Here is a 13337-nt window from a genome sequence, read left to right as displayed (position 1 = left end):
TGAAAATTCTTGGAGAACAGAAGTCCAAGAAGACTGGAGAAGAGTAAATGTTGTTCCTATCTTCAAAAAGGGGAAGAAGGTGGACCCAGGGAACTATAGGCCGGTGAGTCTGACTTCCATACCAGGAAAGATCTTTGAATAAATTATTAAACAACATATATGTAGGTACCTGAATAAGAATGAAGTTATTAAACAGAGTCAGCATGGGTTTGTAACTAATAAGTCATGTCAGACTAACTTAACTTCATTCTATAACAGAATCACTGACTGGGTGGATCAGGGAAATGCTGTAGATATAGTATATCTTGACTTAAGCAAAGCATTTGAAAAAGTATCTCCCACCATCCTTATTGAAAAAAATGACTAAGCATGGAATGGACAAGGCAACTGTTAGGTGGATTCATAACTGCCTTAGTGATCGGACCCGAAGAGTGGTCGTAAATGGTTGCACATCCAATTGGAAGAATGTCTCAAGTGGGGTACCACAGGGCTCTGTCCTGGGCCCTGTATTGTTCAACATCTTTATCAATGATTTAGATGAAGGAATTGAGGGTAAACTGATTAAATTTGCTGATGACACAAAGCTAGGAGGGATAGCTAATACTAGAGAAGAGAGAGAGAGGATTCAAAAAGATTTAAATAAACTGGAGAAGTGGGCAGCAACTAACAGAATGGTTTTTAACAGGGAGAAATGCAAAGTACTACATCTGGGCAATAAAAATGAAAAAAGCATATACAGAATGGGAGGAATAGGGCTAAGTGACAGCACATGTGAAAAAGACTTGGGTATACTAACAGATCACAGACTGAATATGAGTCAACAGTGTGATGCAGCAGCAAAAAAGGCAAATGCAATTCTAGGATGTATTAACAGAAGCATACAGTCTAGATCACGTGAAGTCATTATTTCCCTCTACTCCTCTTTGGTCAGACCTCATCTGGAATACTGTGTCCAGTTTTGGGCACCACATTTTAAAAATGACATCAACAAACAGGAGAAAGTTCAGAGAAGAGCGACCAGAATGGTGACCGGTCTGCAAACCCTGTCTTATGAGGAAAGGTTGCAGGATTTGGGAATTTTTATCTTGCAAAAGAGAAGACTGAGAGGAGACTTAATAGCTGTCTACAAATATCTCAAGGGCTGTCACATTGTAGAAGGATCAACTTTATTCTCATTTGAATAAGGAAAGACTAGAAGCAATGGGATGAAACTGAATGGGAGGAGACACAGATTAGATATTAGAAAAAACTTTTTGACAGTTAGAGTGATCAATGAGTGGAACAGGCTGCCACGAGAAGTGGCGAGTTCTCCTTCAATAGAAGTCTTCAAACAGAGGCTGGACAGACATCTGTCTGGAATGATTTAGTGAATCCTGCTTTGAGCAGGGGGTTGGACCAGATGGCCCAGGAGGTCCCTTCCAACTCTACCATTTTATGATTCTATGAGCCCAGAAAAACTTCTAAACAGATTAAAGGTGAACTTCAAGCTCAAGGAACATTAGTGTCAGATCGCACCATCATGTCATTGCATGAGCCAAAGTGGACTTCATGGGAGATGAGCAAGGAGGACACCATTGGTGAAAAAAATAATAAAAAAGCCCGACTGGAATTTGCCAAACTACACGTTGACAGAATGGGAGAATGTCCTATAGACGGATTAGACAAAAATGGAACTTTTTGGCAAGGCCCATCAGCTCTATGCTTCATTTTTCCATCTGTGAACATATCAAGAAAAGAACACAGTCCCTACTGTGAAACATGGAGGAGGCTCTGTTATGTTCTGGGGCTGCTTTGCTGCATCTGGCACAGAGTGCCTAGAATCTGTGCAGGGTACAATGAAATATCAATACTATCAAGGGATTCTAGAGAGAAATGTGCTGCCCAGCGTCAGAAAGCTTAGTCTGTCACAGGTCATGGGTCTTGCAACAGGATAATGACCCAAAACACACAGCTAAAAACACCCAAGAATGGCTAAGAGGAAAACATTGGACTATTCTGAAGTGGCCTTCTATGAGCCCTGACCTAAATCCTATTGAGCATCTTTGGAAAGAGCTGAAACATGGAAAAGGCAACCTTCACACACGAGACACCTGGAGCAGTTTGCTCTCGAGGAGTGGGCCAAAATACCTGTCGAGAGGCGCAGAAGTCTCATTGACAGGTACAGGAATTGTGTGATTGCAGTGATTGCCTCAAAAGGTTGTGCAGCAAAATATTGAGTTAAGGGAACCATCATATCTGTCCAGGCCGATTTCATGAGTTTTATTTATTTATTTTTTTAATTCTGTGGAAGCATGGCTGAAAAGCAACGTCTGACTCATTTGTTCATTTTCATAGATTTTAGATACAGAGCCGGCACTAAGGGCCCAGCGCACATACAAATCCATTGGTTCACCACATTCAGTAATCCGCCAGTGTCAGTCCCAGGAAACTGCCAGCAGAAGAAACACACATCCCCCATGAGACAGGATTATATACATGCAACTACTGCCATCTAGTGGTAACCCATAGGAACTGTATTAATGTTAATAAGCAATTAACTAAACACAAAGTGAATGAAGAAAGAAGAAAGCAAATCTCATCATCAGTATCTGGTGACCGCCCGTCACCTCCATCATCAGTATCTGGTGACCCCCGCCCGTCATCATCAGTATCTGGTGACCACCCGTCTCCTCCATCATCAGTATCTGGTGACCGCCCATTGCCTCCATCATCAGTATCTGGTGACCCCCGCCCCTCATCATCAGTATCTGGTGACCGCCGTCCCCTGATGATCAGTATCTGGTGACCGCCCAATACCTCCATTATCAGTATCTGGTGACCACCCGTCCCCTCCATCATCAGTATCTGGTGACCACCCGTCCCCTCCATCATCAGTATCTGGGTACCACCCGTCTCCTCCATCATCAGTATCTGGTGACCGCCCGTCACCTCCATCATCAGTATCTGGTGACCGCCCGTCCCCTCCATCATCAGTATCTGGTGACCGCCCGTCCCCTCCATCATCAGTATCTGGTGACCGCCCGTCCCCTCCATCATCAGTATCTGGTGACCTCCGTCCCCTCCATCATCAGTATCTGGTGACCGCCCGTCCCCTCCATCATCAGTATCTGGTGACCGCCCGTCTCCTCCATCATCAGTATCTGGTGACCGCCCGTCCCCTCCATCAGTATCTGGTGACTGCCCGTCTCCTCCATCATCAGTATCTGGTGACCGCTCGTCACCTCCATCATCAGTATCTGGTGACCGCCCGTCTCCTCCATCATCAGTATCTGGTGACCGCCCGTCCCCTCCATCAGTATCTGGTGACTGCCCGTCTCCTCCATCATCAGTATCTGGTGACTGCCCGTCTCCTCCATCATCAGTATCTGGTGACCACCCGTCTCCTCCATCATCAGTATCTGGTGACCGCCCATTGCCTCCATCATCAGTATCTGGTGACCACCCGTCTCCTCCATCATCAGTATCTGGTGACCGCCGTCCCCTGATGATCAGTATCTGGTGACCGCCGTCCCCTGATGATCAGTATCTGGTGACCGCCCAATACCTCCATTATCAGTATCTGGTGACCACCCGTCCCCTCCATCATCAGTATCTGGTGACCACCCGTCCCCTCCATCATCAGTATCTGGGTACCACCCGTCTCCTCCATCATCAGTATCTGGTGACCGCCCGTCACCTCCATCATCAGTATCTGGTGACCGCCCGTCCCCTCCATCATCAGTATCTGGTGACCGCCCGTCCCCTCCATCATCAGTATCTGGTGATCGCCCGTCCCCTCCATCATCAGTATCTGGTGATCGCCCGTCCCCTCCATCATCAGTATCTGGTGACCGCCCGTCCCCTCCATCATCAGTATCTGGTGACCTCCGTCCCCTCCATCATCAGTATCTGGTGACCGCCCGTCCCCTCCATCATCAGTATCTGGTGACCGCCCGTCACCTCCATCATCAGTATCTGGTGACCGCCCGTCCCCTCCATCATCAGTATCTGGTGACCGCCCGTCCCCTCCATCATCAGTATCTGGTGACCGCCCGTCCCCTCCATCATCAGTATCTGGTGACCTCCGTCCCCTCCATCATCAGTATCTGGTGACCGCCCGTCCCCTCCATCATCAGTATCTGGTGACCGCCCGTCTCCTCCATCATCAGTATCTGGTGACCACCCGTCCCCTCCATCAGTATCTGGTGACTGCCCGTCTCCTCCATCATCAGTATCTGGTGACCGCTCGTCACCTCCATCATCAGTATCTGGTGACCGCCCGTCTCCTCCATCATCAGTATCTGGTGACCGCCCGTCCCCTCCATCAGTATCTGGTGACTGCCCGTCTCCTCCATCATCAGTATCTGGTGACTGCCCGTCTCCTCCATCATCAGTATCTGGTGACCACCCGTCTCCTCCATCATCAGTATCTGGTGACCGCCCATTGCCTCCATCATCAGTATCTGGTGACCACCCGTCTCCTCCATCATCAGTATCTGGTGACCGCCGTCCCCTGATGATCAGTATCTGGTGACCGCCGTCCCCTGATGATCAGTATCTGGTGACCGCCCAATACCTCCATTATCAGTATCTGGTGACCACCCGTCCCCTCCATCATCAGTATCTGGTGACCACCCGTCCCCTCCATCATCAGTATCTGGGTACCACCCGTCTCCTCCATCATCAGTATCTGGTGACCGCCCGTCACCTCCATCATCAGTATCTGGTGACCGCCCGTCCCCTCCATCATCAGTATCTGGTGACCGCCCGTCCCCTCCATCATCAGTATCTGGTGATCGCCCGTCCCCTCAATCATCAGTATCTGGTGACCGCCCGTCCCCTCCATCATCAGTATCTGGTGACCTCCGTCCCCTCCATCATCAGTATCTGGTGACCGCCCGTCCCCTCCATCATCAGTATCTGGTGACCGCCCGTCTCCTCCATCATCAGTATCTGGTGACCGCCCGTCTCCTCCATCATCAGTATCTGGTGACCGCCCGTCCCCTCCATCAGTATCTGGTGACTGCCCGTCTCCTCCATCATCAGTATCTGGGTACCACCCGTCTCCTCCATCATCAGTATCTGGTGACCGCCCGTCACCTCCATCATCAGTATCTGGTGACCGCCCGTCCCCTCCATCATCAGTATCTGGTGACCGCCCGTCCCCTCCATCATCAGTATCTGGTGACCGCCCGTCCCCTCCATCATCAGTATCTGGTGACCTCCGTCCCCTCCATCATCAGTATCTGGTGACCGCCCGTCCCCTCCATCAGTATCTGGTGACTGCCCGTCTCCTCCATCATCAGTATCTGGTGACCGCTCGTCACCTCCATCATCAGTATCTGGTGACCGCCCGTCACCTCCATCATCAGTATCTGGTGACCGCCCGTCTCCTCCATCATCAGTATCTGGTGACCGCCCGTCACCTCCATCATCAGTATCTGGTGACCGCTGTCCCCTCCATCAGTATCTGGTGACCGCCCGTCACCTCCATCAGTATCTGGTGACCGCCCATCACCTCCATCATCAGTATCTGGTGACTGCCGTCCCCTGATCATCAGTATCTGGTGACCGCCCATTACCTCCATCATCAGTATCTGGTGACCGCCCATTACCTCCATCATCAGTATCTGGTGACTGCCGTCCCCTGATCATCAGTATCTGGTGACCGCCCATTACCTCTATCATCAGTATCTGGTGACCGCTCGTCACCTCCATCACCAGTATCTGGTGACCGCCCGTCTCCTCCATTATCAGTATCTGGTGACCGCCCGTCACCTCCATCATCAGATACAGATTATTTTCTAGGTCAACACACGAGCTGATACAATACCTGTTTTCTAGAAGTATTTGATAATTCAGGCATACACTGTTACAACTCCTCTGCTGTGAGATTTACTAGGCCAGGAGGTCCCAGACTGTAATATTGCCAATCTGGACTGTCACCAATGATGCAGAACCCATCAGCAGTGCTGATGGTCTGTTACAATGTATCAGTGTAGGTAAAAGATATCACAGAGGATTGTCTCGATCGGACAGCATCAGAGTAGCCCTCGCTCAGGCCGGGACTATAGACTCCAGAATGTCACCCATTACTGACAGCATCAGAGAAGTCCTCGCTCAGGCCGGGACTATAGACTCCAGAATGTCACCCATTACTGACAGCATCAGAGAAGCCCTCGCTCAGGCCGGGACTATAGACTCCAGAATGTCACCCATTACTGACAGCATCAGAGAAGTCCTCGCTCAGGCTGGGACTATAGACTCCAGAATGTCACCCATTACTGACAGCATCAGAGAAGCCCTCGCTCAGGCTGGGACTATAGACTCCAGAATGTCACCCATTTCTGACAGCATCAGAGAAGCCCTCGCTCAGGCTGGGACTATAGACTCCAGAATGTCACCCATTACTGACAGCATCAGAGAAGCCCTCGCTCAGGCCGGGACTATAGACTCCAGAATGTCACCCATTACTGACAGCATCAGAGAAGTCCTCGCTCAGGCCGGGACTATAGACTCCAGAATGTCACCCATTACTGACAGCATCATAATAGCCCTCGCTCAGGCCGGGACTATAGACTCCAGAAAGTCATCTATTACTAACAGCATCAGAGAAGCCGTCGCTCAGGCCGGGACTATACACTCCAGAATGTCACCAATTACTGACAGCATCAGAGAAGACCTCGCTCAGGCCGGGACTATAGACTCCAGAATGTCACCCATTACTGACAGCATCAGAGAAGACCTCGCTCAGGCCGGGACTATAGACTCCAGAATGTCACCCATTACTGACAGCATCAGAGAAGCCCTCGCTCAGGCCGGGACTATACACTCCAGAATGTCACCAATTACTGACAGCATCAGAGAAGTCCTCGCTCAGGCCGGGACTATAGACTCCAGAATGTCACCCATTACTGACAGCATCAGAGAAGCCCTCGCTCAGGCTGGGACTATAGACTCCAGAATGTCACCAATTACTGACAGCATCAGAGAAGCCCTCGCTCAGGCTGGGACTATAGACTCCAGAATGTCACCAATTACTGACAGCATCAGAGAAGCCCTCGCTCAGGCCGGGACTAGAGACTCCAGAATGTCACCAATTACTGACAGCATCAGAGAAGCCCTCGCTCAGGCTGGGACTATAGACTCCAGAATGTCACCAATTACTGACAGCATCAGAGAAGCCCTCGCTCAGGCCGGGACTATACACTCCAGAATGTCACCCATTACTGAAAGCATCAGAGAAGCCCTCGCTCAGGCCGGGACTATACACTCCAAAATGTCACCTATTACTGACAGCATCAGAGTAGCCCTCGCTCAGGCGGGGACTATAGACTCCAGAATGTCACCAATTACTGACAGCATCAGAGAAGCCCTCGCTCAGGCCGGGACTATAGACTCCAGAATGTCACCCATTACTGACAGCATCAGAGAAGTCCTCGCTCAGGCCGGGACTACAGACTCCAGAATGTCACCTATTACTGACAGCATCAGAGTAGCCCTCGCTCAGGCCGAGACTATACACTCCAGAATGTCACCTATTACTGACAGCATCAGAGAAGCCCTCGCTCAGGGCGGGACTATAGACTCCAGAATGTCACCTATTACTGACAGCATAAGAGAAGCCCTCGCTCAGGCCGGGACTATAGACTCCAGAATGTCACCTATTACTGACAGCATCAGAGTAGCCCTCGCTCAGGCCGGGACTATACACTCCAGAATGTCACCTATTACTGACAGCATCAGAGTAGCCCTCGCTCAGGCCGGGACTATACACTCCAGAATGTCACCTATTACTGACAGCATCAGAGTAGCCCTCGCTCAGGCCGGGACTATACACTCCAGAATGTCACCCATTACTGACAGCATCAGAGTAGCCCTCGCTCAGGCCGGGACTATACACTCCAGAATGTCACCCGTTACTGACAGCATTAGAAAAGCCCTCGCTCAGGCTGGGACTAAACACTCCAGAATGTCACCTATTACTGACAGCATCAGAGTAGCCCTCGCTCAGGCCGGGACTATACACTCTAGAATGTCACCCATTACTGACAGCATCAGAGTAGCCCTCGCTCAGGCCGGGACTAAACACTCCAGAATGTCACCCATTACTGACAGCATCAGAGTAGCCCTCGCTCAGGCCGGGACTATAGACTCCAGAATGTCACCCATTACTGACAGCATCAGAGAAGCCCTCGCTCAGGTCGGGACTAAACACTCCAGAATGTCACCTATTACTGACAGCATCAGAGTAGCCCTCGCTCAGGCCGGGACTATACACTCTAGAATGTCACCCATTACTGACAGCATCAGAGTAGCCCTCGCTCAGGCCGGGACTAAACACTCCAGAATGTCACCCATTACTGACAGCATCAGAGTAGCCCTCGCTCAGGCCGGGACTATAGACTCCAGAATGTCATCTATTACTGACAGCATCAGAGAAGCCCTCGCTCAGGCTGGGACTATAGACTCCAGAATGTCACCTATTACTGACAGCATCAGAGTAGCCCTCGCTCAGGCCGGGACTATAGACTCCAGAATGTCACCAATTACTGACAGAATCAGAGAAGCCGTCGCTCAGGCCGGGACTATAGACTCCAGAATGTCACCTATTACTGACAGCATCAGAGTAGCCCTCGCTCAGGCCGAGACTATACACTCCAGAATGTCACCTATTACGGACAGCATCAGAGAAGCCCTCGCTCAGGGCGGGACTATAGACTCCAGAATGTCACCTATTACTGACAGCATAAGAGAAGCCCTCGCTCAGGCCGGGACTATACACTCCAGAATGTCACCCATTTACTGACAGCATTAGAGAAGCCCTCACTCAGGTCAGGACTATAGACTCCAGAATGTCACCTATTACTGACAGCATCAGAGAAGACCTCGCTCAGGTCGGGACTATAGACTCCAGAATGTCACCAATTACTGACAGCATCAGAGAAGACCTCGCTCAGGCCGGGACTATAGACTCCAGAATGTCACCTATTACTGACAGCATCACAGAAGCCCTCGCTCAGGCCGAGACTATACACTCCAGAATGTCACCTATTACGGACAGCATCAGAGAAGCCCTCGCTCAGGGCGGGACTATAGACTCCAGAATGTCACCTATTACTGACAGCATCACAGAAGCCCTCGCTCAGGCCGGGACTATACACTCCAGAATGTCACCCATTACTGACAGCATTAGAGAAGCCCTCGCTCAGGCTGGGACTATAGACTCCAGAATGTCACCCATTTCTGACAGCATCAGAGAAGCCCTCGCTCAGGCCGGGACTACAGACTCCAGAATGTCACCAATTACTGACAGCATCAGAGAAGCCCTCGCTCAGGCCAGGACTATAGACTCCAGAATGTCACCAATTACTGACAGCATTAGAGAAGCCCTCGCTCAGGCCGGGACTATAGACTCCAGAATGTCACCCATTACTGACAGCATCAGAATAGCCCTCGCTCAGGCCGGGACTATAGACTCCAGAATTTCACCAACTACTGACAACATCAGAGAAGCCCTCGCTCAGGCCGGGACTATAGACTCCAGAATGTCACCCATTACTGACAGCATCAGAGAAGCCCTCGCTCAGGCCAGGACTATAGACTCCAGAATGTCACCAATTACTGACAACATCAGAGAAGCCCTCGCTCAGGCCGGGACTATAGACTCCAGAATGTCACCCATTACTGACAGCATCAGAGAAGCCCTCGCTCAGGCCGGGACTACAGACTCCAGAATGTCACCAATTACTGACAGCATCAGAGAAGCCCTCGCTCAGGCCAGGACTATAGACTCCAGAATGTCACCATTTACTGACAGCATCAGAGTAGCCCTTGCTCAGGGTGGGACTATAGACTCCAGAATGTCACCATTTACTGACAGCATCAGAGAAGCCCTCGCTCAGGCTGGGACTACAGACTCCAGAATGTCACCATTTACTGACAGCATCAGAGAAGCCCTCGCTCAGACCAGGACTATAGACTTCAGAATGTCACCCATTACTGACAGCATCAGAGAAGCCCTCGCTCAGGCCAGGACTATAGACTCCAGAATGTCACCAATTACTGACAGCATTAGAGAAGCCCTCGCTCAGGCCGGGACTATAGACTCCAGAATGTCACCCATTACTGACAGCATCAGAATAGCCCTCGCTCAGGCCGGGACTATACACTCCAGAATTTCACCAACTACTGACAACATCAGAGAAGCCCTCGCTCAGGCCGGGACTATAGACTCCAGAATGTCACCCATTACTGACAGCATCAGAGAAGCCCTCGCTCAGGCCGGGACTACAGACTCCAGAATGTCACCAATTACTGACAGCATCAGAGAAGCCCTCGCTCAGGCCAGGACTATAGACTCCAGAATGTCACCAATTACTGACAACATCAGAGAAGCCCTCGCTCAGGCCGGGACTATAGACTCCAGAATGTCACCCATTACTGACAGCATCAGAGAAGCCCTCGCTCAGGCCGGGACTACAGACTCCAGAATGTCACCAATTACTGACAGCATCAGAGAAGCCCTCGCTCAGGCCAGGACTATAGACTCCAGAATGTCACCATTTACTGACAGCATCAGAGAAGCCCTCGCTCAGGCCGGGACTATAGACTCCAGAATGTCACCCATTACTGACAGCATCAGAGAAGCCCTCGCTCAGGCTGGGACTATAGACTCCAGAATGTCACCATTTACTGACAGCATCAGAGTAGCCCTCGCTCAGGCTGGGACTATAGACTCCAGAATGTCACCATTTACTGACAGCATCAGAGAAGCCCTCGCTCAGGCTGGGACTACAGACTCCAGAATGTCACCATTTACTGACAGCATCAGAGAAGCCCTCGCTCAGACCAGGACTATAGACTCCAGAATGTCACCAATTACTGACAGCATCAGAGAAGCCCTCGCTCAGGCCGGGACTATAGACTCCAGAATGTCACCAATTACTGACAGCATTATAGAAGCCCTCGCTCAGGCCGGGACTATAGACTCCAGAATGTCACCAATTACTGACAGCATCAGAGTAGCCCTCGCTCAGGCTGGGACTATAGACTCCAGAATGTCACCAATTACTGACTGCATTATAGAAGCCCTCGCTCAGGCCGGGACTATAGACTCCAGAATGTCACCAATTACTGACAGCATCAGAGAGGTTATAAATGCTGATGAATGGAAACAGAAAGATGCAGAGCATTTCATTGTTTCAGGAACACTGGTGATGATGTGTGTGACTGGCTGATATAGCTGGAGGTGACCCCCATTTCTTGCTGCTGGACACCAGCCTCCCCTACTGACCCCTGACCACCTCTTATTACTGGACCCCGCCATCCCTGCGCCTCTCAGGATGGTGTCATCACCTTTTCCTTCTGAATCATCTTCTTGTATAAATAATCTGGGTAAGTTCTCATGGGGAAGAAGGATCCGGATCCTTCGGCACACATGAAGACCCCATTCTCGTAAACCACACGGCCGCGGCTGATGGTGACGAGCGGCACTCCGTGACATCGCATGTTCTCGTACAGGTTCACATCCCCACCCTGGATTTGGGTGCTGGCCGAGATAGTCCTGGAGAACAGAGAGGACATGTGAATACAGTTATAAATGGCGGGGCGTGACCGCGGGTACCGAAAACCCTTGTGGATGCTGAACATGGACACCAAGTACACCAGTGTATATTGTGGGACCACAAAAACATAAACAATTTACCTTGTGGCTTCAGGGTCCCAGACCACCACGTCTGCGTCAGCTCCGGGGATGATGCGCCCTTTTCGCGGATACATGTTATGAATCTTGGCTGCGTTGGAGCTGGTCACCGCCACAAAACAGTTCTCATCCATCTTCCCTCCCACCTGCCGGACATTATATACAGTATATACTATATACATGACAGTGCACCTGGCGCACACCAATGGGCAGTCACAGACTCACCACTCCGCGCTCCCAGATGACACTCATGCGGTCCTGCACGCCCCCTACGCCGTGAGGGATTTTGGTGAAGTCGTCTTTGCCCATTGCCTTCTGTTTGGTGGTGAACGTCCTGTGGTCCGAGGCCACCACGTTCAGGGTGTCACTGGTGGAGGACGCAATGCATAGACAGTTCTGCAAATTACCGATACAATGTGCAGCCGTTCCTCACTACTGTCCCCATGTCTGCTTGCTGTCAGAAAGCATTGTAATTTCCAGAGGCAGGTGCCAGCCTCAGCTACTATACAAGGGCATCGCATGTGAAATTCTGCACCCCAGCCTAATAACCACGCCCTTATAATTCTCAGTGCTACCTGCAGCTCCAGGCCCCACCTCGTATTCTCACCTGTAAGTGAAGCCCTGACCCTTTTGAGTTCTGGACTTTGCAGGTTTTGCTTATAGCCCGCCCCCCAAAAAAAATTGTCCAAATGTGCCACAGAACGAGGAAGGTGCCGCCACTCACTTACTTGGCCAGCAGACTCATGAGGTAATTGGGGGTGTTGGCATCGAGGCGTAGCGGGGGGACAGTGACGTACGCGGCAGCGTGTGACCATTCCTGGTGGTAGTAGTGGATACCATTCAGAGTGGCGTGGGCCGTCGTGGTTTCTGCATAAACTGGTTTTCCTGTGGTTGCAAAAAAAATGAATAATTCAGGCGATTTTTCTGGTTTCAGTCTCGTTCAAGCAGAATTTTCTAATGTACGAGTAAGTCCTGCTCTCATCCTTCCCTAGTATCAGTGCGGTACGTCCAGGCCTTCACAACAGTCCCGCGACCAAAAAGTGGACTTTTATTTAGATTTTAGAGTGGATTATGGTTGGAATCTGAATGTGTCTCCTGCGAATGGGGAGTGAAATGATAGTCGGCCATCCCGGGTGCTACCAGGGTCACATGGAGTGCGTGGGTGGGTGTTCACACGGCGTACGTGGGTGGGTGTTCACACGACGTGCGTGGGCGGGTGGTCACACGTCTCTAGCTATCTGTAGATAGAAGACCAAGAGATTGCATGGACCACAGCCGAGAGATCAAAAACATTAGGACACTGCCCACACTACGCCAGGGACCTCACTGTTACACCCGGTCCCCGTTCTGGCGCTGCGCCCAGGTCTGCCGCTGTTACACCCGGTCCCCGTTCTGGCGCTGCGCCTAGGTCTGCCGCTGTTACACCTGGGCCCCGTCCTGGCGCTGCGCCCAGGTCTGCCGCTGTTACATCTGGCCCCCGTCCTGGCGCTGCGACCCGGTCTGCCGCTGTTACACCCGGTCCCCGTTCTGGCGCTGCGCCCAGGTCTGCCGCTGTTACACCCGGTCCCCGTTCTGGCGCTGCGCCTAGGTCTGCCGCTGTTACACCTGGCCCCCGTCCTGGCGCTGCGCCTAGGTCTGCCGCTGTTACACCCGG

At 51.2% G+C, this 13337-nt stretch overlaps 1 protein-coding gene across 2 annotated transcripts in view; it reads right to left on the bottom strand.

Annotated features, from left to right (window-relative positions):
* The window catches only part of DPYSL5 (dihydropyrimidinase like 5), a 124273-nt gene that overhangs the window by 46640 nt on the left and 64296 nt on the right, over window positions 1-13337 (bottom strand). For both annotated transcript variants that reach the window (XM_073562046.1, XM_073562045.1), the window contains exons 8-11: window positions 12412-12568; window positions 11909-12050; window positions 11687-11829; window positions 11338-11545 (exon numbers count right to left, since the gene is read on the bottom strand). In XM_073562046.1, coding sequence (XP_073418147.1) covers window positions 11338-11545; window positions 11687-11829; window positions 11909-12050; window positions 12412-12568 — 650 coding nt within the window. The remainder of the gene's footprint in view (window positions 1-11337; window positions 11546-11686; window positions 11830-11908; window positions 12051-12411; window positions 12569-13337) is intronic.

The sequence above is a fragment of the Dendrobates tinctorius genome, unplaced genomic scaffold (genome assembly GCF_039654945.1).
Source record: "Dendrobates tinctorius isolate UK_male_01 unplaced genomic scaffold, ASM3965494v1 ptg000332l, whole genome shotgun sequence".
In the NCBI taxonomy this organism is placed as follows: Eukaryota; Metazoa; Chordata; class Amphibia; order Anura; family Dendrobatidae; genus Dendrobates; species Dendrobates tinctorius.
This window is presented reverse-complemented; position numbering and strand designations above follow the sequence as displayed.